Source organism: Poecilia mexicana, unplaced genomic scaffold (assembly GCF_051168715.1).
Source record: "Poecilia mexicana isolate PSO_F unplaced genomic scaffold, ASM5116871v1 scaffold_12, whole genome shotgun sequence".
In the NCBI taxonomy this organism is placed as follows: Eukaryota; Metazoa; Chordata; class Actinopteri; order Cyprinodontiformes; family Poeciliidae; genus Poecilia; species Poecilia mexicana.
In genome coordinates, this window is record NW_028263381.1 from 11900861 (window position 1) to 11914263 (window position 13403).

A 13403-nucleotide genomic window follows, 5' to 3' on the forward strand; every position below is an offset into this window, starting at 1 on the left:
AACACACCAACTCCTAACTCATGACACAACCCATGGCCAGCTTTCCTTTCCTTTCAAGAGCTCAATCTCTTATTGCCTGAATCTTTTATTGAATTCTATGAGGTCTTAAAGAAAAAAAAAATCAAAAACAAAAAAATAAAACAATAGTTCTGGAAGTTCTGCTGATGTCACTGCTTAAGATTGGTCTCAGAAGATGTGGAGACTAGATATTGTCAATCAACAGCAGCAGAACTCGTAGAAAAGTGAGGCTATTTCCCATGCAGTTACAAACAAACTTCTAGCGTCACCAATCTGACAAATTATGCCAAACATTTGCCACTATACATTTAAGAAATAAAATATTCAAACAAATGACGGACCTCTTACTATTTTCCTGTACAGGACTGTGCACAAGTGGCCTACCTGTGGTTTGTCCTCCAAACCCAACAGACTTAGTAAAGGACAAAACGTGAACTTTTAGATGTTTGGTCAGCAGCACATACTCAACATGGCAGTTGCCAGAATGCAGCGTCAACACATGGGAACTATTATTTGTTTACTTTACCTTTAAACAATTGCAACATGGTCATTTCTTTCACATTCTAAACCAACAGAAAAATGGAACGACAAAAATAAGACAAAAATTAAACTAATACAGACTCTGGCTAACATGTAACATGAGGATTTCAGTAATTGAGACTTTTATAAATACAGATGAAACCAGAAGAGTACACACACCAAATGAGACACACAAAAACAATTTCTCTCACTGTTTGAAGTTGAATAAAACTTCAATATGTGAGGTTTGATTTTACTTTAAGCTTTAGGTCAGAATGACCTAATTTATTTGTATTTGATAAATGCCCCAAGTATAAGAGTAAGAATGTTTAAGAGTTGTTTTTATTCATCGAAAATAAAACATTCATGTATATTTCCTCAGTATTTTGTAGCACTGTCGTTGAACTTTTCGGCCCAGCTCCTTCCTGAGAAGTGTGATGCTTGGACATTCGCATCATGTCTATATTTGCCTATAGCTGTTTACACAGAGGAAAGCGGCAACCAGGAGAATCTGGAAACTGTTCCCCAGATCAAACCAGGCTTGTGCAGCTTAACAATTCCCTTCCTGATAAATTTAATTTCATTTGACGTTTATCTATAAAGACTATCTCATTGAGATCAAAGAGAGATCTGGTTTAATACAACAAACAAAAAAGAAATTTACAAGCACACATCGTGGCTTTTTTCCTTTAACTTTTCCATTGTGTCAAACAAGAGGATTAACTCAAATGTGAAGTATACTCATCAGACGTTTCCAAAGCTGTGACATTGTCACCTTGCTTTCCCTCGTTGTTAGATCGTTTTTATAAATTTACCTGACCTAAAACGAAAAGAAAAAAAAAAAAAAAAGAGATGTTTGGTCTCATCTAACTTCAAGAACAAAAGTTGTATAATGTCTTTTTATCTGTCATATGTAAACTTCTGGTTTCAATTGCACCTAAAAATGAGGGGACAAGAAATATGGTTCAACTGCCAAAGACACAAATAAATGGATAAAGGAAGCTAAGCACATATACCACTTCCACATGTTTTAGGAGTGGGAGGAGTGACCGTGTAATTAAATACACTTGATTAACGGACAGTTGGTAGGTGTGACCAACTCTATAAAAGCAAGAGTTATAGCAGCTTGCAGAGCTAAGAGCATAGAAGTATGCAACAAAACAAAGTAAAAAAAAACAAAAAAACATCTGCTACAATGTTTGAGACGCAATGTTTGCTCTTCATTAGAGTGAGAAAGATTGTGAGGCAATTTTATCATTTCTACAGTGACAACACTTTTGGTGGAAAATGGAAAATATTAAAGACAGTTAGCCAGTGACGGACAAGGTCAAACAATGCAAGGCTCAAAGAAATTGTAAAATACCCCAGGGACCATGAAGGCATCTGTTACCATTTCAAATGACAAAGCTCAACAGAGTATAATGAGAAGAAAGATTTAATCTTATTACAACTTGTTTGAAAGAATTACCAGAAAAGAGAAAAAAAAAAAACATCTCTCTAAAAGCAATATGATGGTGGAATTTTTTTTCTAGACACAAGACTTCTGTAATAATGTCCTTTTGACACATAGTAGAGATTTTTGGGAAGCAGAAACATCACATGCCAAACACTGAGCATAGAGGAGAAGAGTAACGTTATGGGCTGGTGTTCCAGCCACCAGATGTGGGCATCTTAAAGTCATTTTTATAATAAGTACCTTCAAATGCAAAAGTATTCCAGAGTCAAAAGCTGTTTGTCTAATGTTGAATTTATATCAAACACATTTTGCACATGAAAAAGGCATTCGATGCCTGAAGTTGGATGCTTGTACACGTAGAAGTCTGGTGGTTGATATCTAGTGTCAAAATTGCTCTTGACGTGTGTGAGAACAAAGTCTGGAAAAATGCACTTTGGAAGGAGCCTCTTGACTTTTGCCATTTTTTTTTCCTCTGACAGTCTTTTTGTAAAATGGCAGATGAAAATGAGAGAGTGGTTTGACTTTATTTACAAGGGAATGTTGCCATTGTCAGGAGACTCTGCGCTGTGTTTGAATTCACCAGATAATTCAGAGGTGTTCTAAGAGTTTGGTTAATTTCACCAAACTGTTCTTACTCCAGGAGCGATGTGTTGCATAGGGCTGCTTTCAATGCTATTTTCGTCTCACCCGAGCCTAGGTGACGACCTGCTCTGCACTGGTGGCTCCGTCCCCTGCCAGGACACGGAAACCTACTTCACATAGCAGAGTCTCCAGTAGATGCTTTTGTGTCCAACTGCAAAAGTGCAGATTTTCCAACTCTAGCGTCTGTCGTGTTGGATGTATTGAACTTGCTATACGTGTGTCAAATGCTCAAAGACCAGAAGTGCAAAGCACGTTAAAACATTCAGTGCTAATTGCATGAGACACACCACAAATCTTCTCGCTGCCCTTAGATCCGTGTCCACCAAAGACTTTACATGTAAACCAGACACCCGTGTCGTGTAAATTGCATTTGGTCTGAGTGCAGCATAGCACCTAATGCTTGGCCAAAATACACAAATATAAGTGAAAGGAGTATTCAGTGTTTGTTCTGTGACCATCTTCACAGTAAAGGAAACTTTTTCTCCCTTTTCACACTTTTTTTTCTCCAAAAGATAAATTAAACTGGCTCCCCGCTGAAAAACCTGCATAGACAGACTTGCATAGCTAGCCCCCCCCAAAAAAAAAAAAAAAAAAAAAATATACTGTGTTTCCCCGAAAGTAAGACAGTGTCTTACTTTCTTTTTATCCCCAAAAGCCCCACTATGTCTTACTTTCGGGGTATGTCTTATATTGGAACGGCAGACGCGGTGACGTATGGAGAGGGGGACGGTGCGGACGTGGGCAGGAGGCGGCGCGCAGCTAGATGAGAGCTGTTTCCCCGAAAAGACATATGTCTTACTTTCGGGGTACGGCTTATATTAGCCGACCCCCCTGAAACCCCCGATACGTCTTACATTCGGGGGTGTCTTACTATCGGGGAAACACGGTATATATATAAATATATATATATATATATACATTATTCTACCAGCCTTAGGAAGAACAGTGCAGCCCAGTTCATCAGATATTTAACTGGTCAGTTACCTATCTGACCAGAAACAGGTCTGGTCAGATATGTAACTGTTGTGGCAAACAAGCATGAATAAACCCTTCTAAACACATATCTTGCCAGCAGCTTTCTGAAATTAATCAAATGGATTTTCAGAGTTATGTCAGGCCAAGGGAAGAGTTGTAACTGATTAAATAAATACAGAGCAGACTAAGAATTGACAGATAACTTTGAAGTACCTAATGAGGAGGATGTGATGTTAAGTGATGCCTGTAAGCTGTCATTGATATACTGTAACCTTTTGTTCACTTCTGAACACAGACAGACAAAAACAATTACTAAACAGAATAAGGCAGGAAAAAAAACAACTGTTATCAAATCAGCCACTTTTTAATCCATCTAATCTTGTTCATGAAGGTAAGAGCATGAACTCTACCCTAGAGCTCATCTTAGATTGAAAGTCACCAATCAACTGGGTATGTATGCTTTTGGATTTGGGGTATTACCAAATCTCTACTAAAGGACAAGAGTAGACTTTAGGACAAAAGAATAATAACTTGTAATAGACTGATTTATCAGTCAGTCTAAATTCAGCATAATTTATTTTTCTATATTTATTTTAAATATGAGCATGCCACTTACCTTCTTAGTCTTGACAGTGGTCTGACAGCAGTCTCCTCCATCATAGTTGCAGAAGGCCCTGTTGTTGACTGGATCACAGTAGTTGTCTCCCATAAAAGGCTGTTGAAGGAAGAGAAGAGTGCAGAAAGAGTGAAACGACAGAACAAAAACCAGAAACCTCTCATTACCTTGTGTAAGGCCTAAAGCTTTGTTCCGTTTGGCTCTTGAGCATTTCGAGGTCTTTAGAAGTATCTGAATGAATTTGCTGATGAATCCAATACATTAAATTTTCCCCATTCTTCAATGTCACCATTTCAGCCCTTAGTCAGCTAGACCCGTAAATCAAATCGAGACACCATAAACCATAATCAGCACAAAACGCGCCAGTAAGGTGATTTATTGGGTTGGTCCCGCCCTCAACGCTTGGGTTACCCATCAGGTTATCCAGTTGGACTCAGCTCAACAGATTACTTAATAGCTTCATGAAACAAAGCTAAATACAAAGATTTTTGAAAGAAACACATAATATTATATGTGGAAATGACTGAAAAAGGCTGTTGCAGGACTAATTATATTTTCTATTGCTGACTGCAGTTACAAATACATTTCATTACTTAGTTACCAGATCATATTTAGTCTAGGAGTAGGGTAGAGTTATCTAAATTGTCCCATTTAACGATCGGTTGCACAAGAAGCCCGTCTTCATCTACGCTCTCTATGTTTTACTAGTGCAGCGTCTGCCAATTCATTTTCTGTCTACAACAACTTAGACAAGTACAGCTCATAAAACTTTATGTTCTACCTTCAATGTTTCACAGTCCACAAAAGGTTAAAGAATTAAAATATATCAGAGGAATATATTGCTCAGGCTTTGCACCAACCTCGCATCCTTTGATGCAATGGAGGAATTCTGGAGGAGGATACCATTTCAGTCCCATCGTGCAGACCATACTCTGAAAGACAAGACAACATGTGTTTGTTCAGTTAATTAAGAAATATCGCTGCTTTCAGTGATTCTGAAACTGTTCACAGGCACGCCTCCAAAATGAACACAAAGTTGCAATACGATGCCTGTAAGCCCAAGTCCGGGATGGAGGTTTAAGACAGAAAGAAGCACGTTGTTTGCTGCATAAGTAGGATAGCACAGTTTGTAATTAAAAGTGCCATCCACTGCAAAGTCCTGGCTGATCTCAGGTGGTCCAAATCCCAAACCAACCATGTTCCAATATCTCCCAAAGTTGACACGCTTTTCTTTTGTTGCTGCAAACTAAGGTATTTTCTATTTCAGTACAGTCAGCAAATCAATGTAAAATATAGATCTCGACCCGAAGGTAGCAAGAAAGAACAACAACAGGGTCTGAGGACAACAGAGCTGTGTGAGTAATAGATTAGTTATATAATGTTTAGTGTGTGTGTGTGTGTGTGTGTGTGTATATATATATATATATATATATATATATATATATATATATATATATATATATATATATATATATATATATATATATATTCTGCAGCTCCTCAGTTTTCTTGTCGCTGTCACCCTATAAGATGATGTCATCCAGAAACTCATATTCTTCTTTCCTTTATCTGCTCTTCCTCTTTTCTCTCTCTCTCCATCTCTCACAAACTTTCCCTCTTTCTCTCTTTCTCAGTCAGGCCGTAAATCATGATAATCCATGACTGTGGCCTGGTCTCACCCCTATCTACGTATGGGATCCTCACCCTCGAAAGCATCCCCGGGGCGCACATAGCACATAAAAATAGATCTCTATCTCAGCGCCACCACAGATGAGGTCATGTCATATGGAAAATGACTAATTCTACAGCCGGCTCGACAGAGTAATTTTGCTGATAAGGATTGGGGTGTGGAAGAGGAGGAGGAGGAGGTGGAGGTGGTGCAGGGCAAATAATCATCAAAGAGAGTAAAAGAGAAAGGAACAGGAGGAAATGGAGGTGAAGAAGTATGAGTCTAAGCAGGTCACTAACAAAAATAAAACGAGTTAATGAAATATCATTACTTATTAAGATGGACAACATAAATTCCCATCTCACCAAACATTGTAGAAACAACAGAGGAAGACATACAATTGGACTAGGAGTGTTTAGGAATGGTCTTTTTTTTCTCCAAAATATATTTGGTTTATAATTTCAAGGTTTCTATTTGTATTTCTTAATTATCCCTGTTTGAATCAATTAACCTCTCATCTTATATGAGAGGATTGATATACATCTCTAATTTCTAAACTTTTTACTACTGAATTATATCTTTTGCTCATTCTGTGAACTTAAATCTAACAATAAGATAACTTGTTGAATATCAGGGAAAAAGGTAAAGGAAAAGATATCAGAAATTCATATAAAAAATAACTTATTGATGAGCAAGTGTCGATTTTTATATAATGCTTATCCCTGACCAGTGACTGGATGGTCAAATATTCCCACTTTACATATGCACCAGTACAAGTACAAACGGGTATCGATGATGGATAGTTGTTTCTACCCTGGATAAAGTCATATTATTTAATGTATTAAATTTTTAATTAGTATTTTATAAATTATTACAATTTAAAGTAAAGATTTTATGGTAAAATATTCATTTTTCCAAAAAGTTGTATCTTTTATTTTTTGCTGATTAAATGTTTTCATACAAAAGTTTTAAAAATAACCAAAAGCAGCCTTTTTGAATGTAATAGTTGTCAATGCTAAGGCGACTCTAACAGAGTCGCCTTAGCATTGGCTAAGGCCAATGCCACTTCCTGTGGCGCATCTATGGTAACGAACTCTTACTGGTTCTAAGCTCAGCTCTTCAAGCGCTTTATTGATTTGAGGCACTCAGGAGCCAGCAAGTTTTCATACTTTCTGTCATGAATATAACAAATTGTTTAAGGGGTTGCCATGCTTCAAAGGCAAATATTTTTGTGGCGATGTGTCAGGCAACCTGGCATATTGCATTGTAGGTAATCCAGCGGGGATCTAGGCACTGGATGAGAAATTCCTGATGGGAGAGTTGTGGATCACAGAACTTTGCGAAGTGCATTTGTCAGACATATTAAGAAGACACAAATACACATAGTTATAAATGTACCTTGACTTTTTGCGGGTTCCACCAGTGCTGTCGAAGTAGGAAATTTGCTGTCATGTTGCTAGGGAGAATCACCACTTCACTGTTACCCTCTCTGCATGAGAGCTCACACTCTTCACCTGTGCATGTTTAAAACAGAAGCAAAAATTGCATAAAGGAATGGACAAGTCAGAACTATCAAACAAAAAAAATCTATCTTCATTTTGGGAATATTTTCATATTGAAATGCTAGATTGCATTCTCTGATTGTCCACATTCACACAAAGACCAACTGCAAACACTACAACAAAACAAAATGTAATTTTCTTGTTTCATACCTATGCCATGTCCACGCTTGCAAGAGTACTGGAGGCTGTAATGCAGGTTTTGAGGTAACGAGCACTGGCCTTTGATGTTCGGGCATAGGCGGAATGACCCTGTCCAGTTTCCATCCTTTCTGCACCGGATCATGTTGGAGGCTGTGCCCTGAACAAAAAAAAAAAAAAAAAAAAAATCACACACATAATGGCAGACTAACAATTATACTCGCAATCACACTGGTACACAAACACTGCAGAGCCAAGGACATCCAGATGGCATTGCATTGCATATGGAGAAATACAATACAATTTGCATCAGGCATCCAACCAACAATGCCTGGGAGGCAGAACAGATTAAAAGGTGTATACATTTCAGAAGTCTGTAGCAGGCATAGCTATTCTGGAAATCAATAGCAATCTAATTAGCATGTCATCAAATTGAGTAGAGCTGAGGGAGACGAGGGGAAAAACACACAGTCACAGCAGTGTGTAAAAGATGGCAATAAAAGATGTTTTTATAACATCTTTTAGACAAAATAAAAGTGTTCATCGTTCAGTTAAACCATTGTTTTTGGTGGTCTTAAGAGATCTACTAGCATATTCAAATAGTTTAACATTTTTGACCAAGAAGGGAATAACACGATTAAAAACAACACAGAAACAAAGAGAAAATTCTGTAGCACGTGCCTAACAAAATAATACATTTAAAAAAGTAGGAATAGAAAGAGAGGAAAGAGATAGACAGACCTGCTTGCAGGAAGAGTGCAGCAACCTCACCGTATGGACAGAGACTCCTTGACGATTACCGGCGGATTCAGAGCAGTTGAGTCTGCAGATACTGTCAAAGCGGAAGCCATCGGTACAGTAGTAGGAGCCATGGAAAATGGGTGGTGGAGGATCACAAGTCACTGGCTCGCATGCACCCTCCAGCCATGTGCCATCCTCTGTGCACTGGCGCTTAAAAGCACGTCTGAAAGGAGCAAGACCGATTTAGAAAAAGACTTTATGAGACCAGATTTCAGGTAGGGAAAAAAAACTTGCAACAATATATCTTGTTTTCACCTTTTGGGTTTATTGGTAACATGGTAGCCTGGCTTGCATTTGTACTTGCAGAGCGTGCCAACTTTTAGGCCCGTCTCATTGCAGCGTTTTGTTTGTAAAACAGCATTAGGTACAGGAGGCGGGGCCGGGCAGCGCAGCTCACAAAGAGCTTCGGGGAAGGACCACAAACCATCTTCCTGGCAGATAAGAGTGTTGTTGGTTCCTTGAAAGACAAAAGAAAAATACGAATATTTTCTAATATTCTAGTCAGCAAACCAAAACCACCATTTTATGGCTTTGGGTTGAACCTAACTACATTTAATAAACTTTTGTTGCTTAAAACAAGATGAGTAAAAATAATGTTTGTTCTAAACTGCAAGTCAAGTTTGGTATAAAGGTATGTGGTTTAATTAAGAAATAACACATGGTCAGTGTTTGCTATTCATTGCATGGTATTCAAGTATAGTAGTGTGTTTCATAGCATAATGGAAAAACTGTTTTTCTTGTATTTGTGCTCCTTTAAGGCATACAATCCTGATTTGTGTTCTAATGTGGTACTGGGGGCAAAACCAAAAAATTTCCTGCTCTGAAATAATTCACATGCATAAATCTTACCCTTACACTTATATTTATGAACTGGTAATCTATGTAAACTTTTTTTTATTATTATTTAGGCAAATATGCTGAGAGTGGTATACCTTGACAATAAATCAATGAAGTACATTTTTTTTTCTTTTTTTTTTTTTTTTTTTTTAGCAAATTTACATTTATGAGTAACCAGATGAACCTCACCTATGAGTTGGGCAGGTTCTCGACAAAGAAAGGTGCTTTTCTTGCCATATGTAGTGCCCTCTGGGAAGGTAAAATGAGCAGGATGAACATGGTATTTGTCTGGAAGACCGCAGTCCACTGGCTCACAGGATACCTGCTTGTTCCACTTCCCATTGGTACAGGTTATTGTTACTGAAGAATCCGACTGGAAAAAAAAGAGAAGAAATGCTAAAAAAAATCTGCTTCACATAGGATTGATGGCCTGGTAATTAAAGATAGGTCTAGATGTAGGCTGGTTAGAACCTCTTTATATTCTTAAGGAGAAGTCATTGATATAATGGTGCATTTCACATCTTTTGTTTTACATGGCAGATATGTTTAACTATGACTATGTGACTTACTGTCAGTCCTCAGGACCTCTTAAAAATTAAAATGGTTGGTCAAGGTTTGATTCAACGTCTAAGTACAGACCGGCAAAAGCTTTAATTTCCACACTGATGTGACATATTGGAGTGTTTCACTCATCGTATAAATGTTTGACAACAGCAATTCAGCATTCTCTCCAGTCGACATGCAGCCCAACAAAGCCTGGCAGTGCTTAGCTCACTGTATGTGAATAAGCCTCACATGCTACTCAGCAGCTCAGGGAACTGGTGATCGCATATGTAAGGTCAAGTCATGCTACATGGACAACTGATATCCACCAACTGCACAATCAGCCCTGACCCAAAACAGATTGATTTAAAGGAAGTGTGACACCTTCTGCTAAACACACACACACATACACGCAGCCACACACACTTAAAGAAAAAGGCAAATAGATCTTCAAAAACAACTCGTATGGAAGTTGTCATACATGGAGTTTTTAAAATTGCTTTGATTCAGTCTACAACCCATTGATTCTGGCATGTTCGGAATGCCACAACAGCATCTTATTCTGTATTGAATCTCAAGAAATATACGTTTCAGTTGAAAACCGTTGATAAATGCATGAACAATATAAACTGTGCCATTACTACTGATGAAAATGTCTAAACGTACAATAGCCATGGATTCAGAGCTTGTTTTATGGCGTTTCGTTTTCCAAAATCTTATGAGTTTTGTTTGGGTAATTTTTAGCCAAAATGAAAATACATCAACTTCTTCTTAACTTTTTATGGGAACAAAACATCCTCCCTAATCTTAAGAAGCTTACAGAGCTTAACTTATGAGAGGAGAGTCGAACATTTTGAAATGTATCAGGAAATGGGAGAAGCCAAAGAAATTGGAAGAACATGCAAAATTTACAAAAGAATGAACTAGCAAAACGTCCATGTCTGGTAGCAACACAATGCTATGGAAAATAAATCAAGCTCCATTTTTCAGCATAGCATACTATTAATGATCTGATAACAGACTGATATTCCCAGTATGTCCATAACCAAGCATGATGTGACAGAAGCTTTGAAAGCTCATCTGTTTTTGATTATGTCTGTGCAAAGCTGCAGAGTAGTATGGCGGCAGGAAGCTAACCAGTTTGAATCCTGACCATATATGGCTCTTTCTTCGTGGCCTTTCAGAGTGCCATTTGTTAGTTTCTCTCGGCATGTGTGGGCTTTTTCTATGTATTTTGGTTTCCTGCCACAGTTCAGCAATATGAATGTTAGGTTAACTGAGGGTAATAGATTGATCTAAGGAATGAGTATGCGTGCAAAGTTATTTGTTTTGTCCCTGTGGGTAATAGACATGTGCAACCCTAGGCTAGACTACAAGGTAATTGCACCACAAGCAAGATCGTCTAACTCCAGACCAACTCAAGACCAAGACCAGAGTGGAAAGAGACAGAAAGAAGACCAAAACATTTAGGAGTTGAGGCCAAATCGAGACCAAGGGAGGATAAGGCCTAGTCAAGACCTTACTTTCTATAAAGTCTGAAAGTAAGTGTCTTTTATAGCTTTTGGGCTTGGTCTTATATAAAGGTTTGTATGTATAGAAACAGGTGCAAACCTGATTGTACATGCAAACTTGATCTTCAAACAAGATTCAACCAGGATTGTGTCTGCAACATAACTACCATAGCAGGCACAATCTGTTTTGCATGTGGACTGTTTCTGTTAGCAGCAGAGACCCAAAAGAAAGGACAAAAACGTGCAAAAAGTGAATTTTGCTAAATAAGGCTAAATTAAGGCTAAAACCCCCATTTGTTTAGAGCTGCCTCCAATTAGAAACCCTGGAACATTGCAAACTGTTGTCTGTTTTTCAACCTGCCATTGTTTTCCCTCACTTTGCCACTGCACTGATGTTTTTTTTTGTTTTTTTGCTTGTTTTATTTTCCTTCTAATCATGTAAAGCAATTGACTTTGCTTGCTGCTGAAAATGTGCTATCCAAGTAAATTTTCCCAGTCACATAGTTGAATATATAACTACATAATATTAACCCCCATCAAAACATAGCAAAAAAAACAAAAAAAAAAAAACACACACATTCTTTTCATACATTTTGCAATCATGAGACTTTGAACAATAAAAGCCTCAAGATTGCTGCAAAATGTTTTGCTTGCAGAAACGTGAGCAAAACAGTGAGGCATTAGATAGTCCAAACATAAACTGTTTTCATCATCTTCCACTAAACTGCACAGTGTAATTCAAAAGGAATGCTTGAATTGGTAGCTGAGCGAAAGGAAACAAAAAAAAAAAAAATCACAAAACAAAGTTGTTAAAGTCAATCATTTTCAATTTTCCATCTCTAACGGAAAAAGAAAGGTAAAAGTGGAAGCCTATCAGTAAGAACACGTTATATGTTTGGGTCAGTTTTAATTATGTTTATCCATTTTAAACCTAAATGTCAGGCTCAGTAAGATTACATGTCTCTTGCCTAATAATATCTTCCTTTTCCTTTGTATAGCAGTATTTCATCTTGATTTCATTATATGATACCAAATAACAGTATCAGATTCCGTGCAAATAAATAAGCTCCTTTCATAATTTGGATACTCGACAAAGTACCATATGCATTGCATGTGAGTGCTGCCTGAAAAATAACTGCATGAAGAGGTGAGTGACTCACTCATGATTTGATGTTTTGAGCAAAATCTGCATGAAAGAAATCCATGTGGTGTTCAAATGCGGAATTCAAACGTGATTATTTTCCTACCTGGTGTCTGGTGTGCAAAGTTTTGCAAGTAAGAGAAACAATAAAATATAAAACCGTCTTTAAAAAAGGTGCATAAACCACACAGTATACAAGCATATGGGAAGAAGGGATGATTCATATTTATTTAATACAAACCTTAAATAAACACGAGGAGCCGGAGTCACTGCTCCTCAGTGGATTTTTAGGCACTTCATACAGACATTTGTATCACACAATTTCTGCAGTTATTCATGACAATAAATAGGCTATTTAGGGAGAGGAATTATGTTTGGACCTCTTCAAAAAAAAAAAAAAAAAAAAAAAGAAGAAACTGCAGTGAGGGATGATTCAGGGAAAGACTATAAATTTTCCAGAGTTAAAAGCGTTTCTAGGAGGAGACTATTCATCATGACTTTGAAACAAGACTTGAGCAGATTGTCAGTTCATAGAAATAACAATCTGGCGAAAATGAGTAACTTAAGAAAAATGGCAAACACCAGTGAGATGAACAAGTTCCTGACAATTACTTTGTCGCCAACAGTCAATCATGTTAAGGGGTCAGAGTCAAGGTAAACACGAGAGCAGCCGAACACAAAAAGGCATCAAAAGGAAATCTGCTTTGCAGGGATTGGGAGCTGAAGCTCAAGCAATAGCTCACAGTTCAACTAATGACTTAAGGAGGAGAGATTATAGTCATGATAATTGGGTTTAACCTCCTATCATGGACACTGGAGTCCTCATAGAGCCTTTGTCTGACATGTAAGCGTTTTGGATGTGACAGTTAAGGAGTTAATTTAAAGACAATGTCAAAAGATACTGCAGAAAGTCCAAAAGATGGTAGTTGACATACTGTAGTTTTCCATCTATCTTTGAGGAAAAAAAAAATATAT

The 13403-nt window shown here is 37.6% G+C and overlaps 1 protein-coding gene across 1 annotated transcript in view; it reads right to left on the minus strand.

Annotated features, from left to right (window-relative positions):
• Positions 1-13403, minus strand: part of pappaa (pregnancy-associated plasma protein A, pappalysin 1a) — a 101543-nt gene that overhangs the window by 17727 nt on the left and 70413 nt on the right. The window contains exons 15-21 of the mRNA XM_014986355.2: positions 9423-9606; positions 8652-8853; positions 8367-8559; positions 7608-7755; positions 7294-7409; positions 5087-5158; positions 4227-4325 (exon numbers count right to left, since the gene is read on the minus strand). Coding sequence (XP_014841841.2) covers positions 4227-4325; positions 5087-5158; positions 7294-7409; positions 7608-7755; positions 8367-8559; positions 8652-8853; positions 9423-9606 — 1014 coding nt within the window. The remainder of the gene's footprint in view (positions 1-4226; positions 4326-5086; positions 5159-7293; positions 7410-7607; positions 7756-8366; positions 8560-8651; positions 8854-9422; positions 9607-13403) is intronic.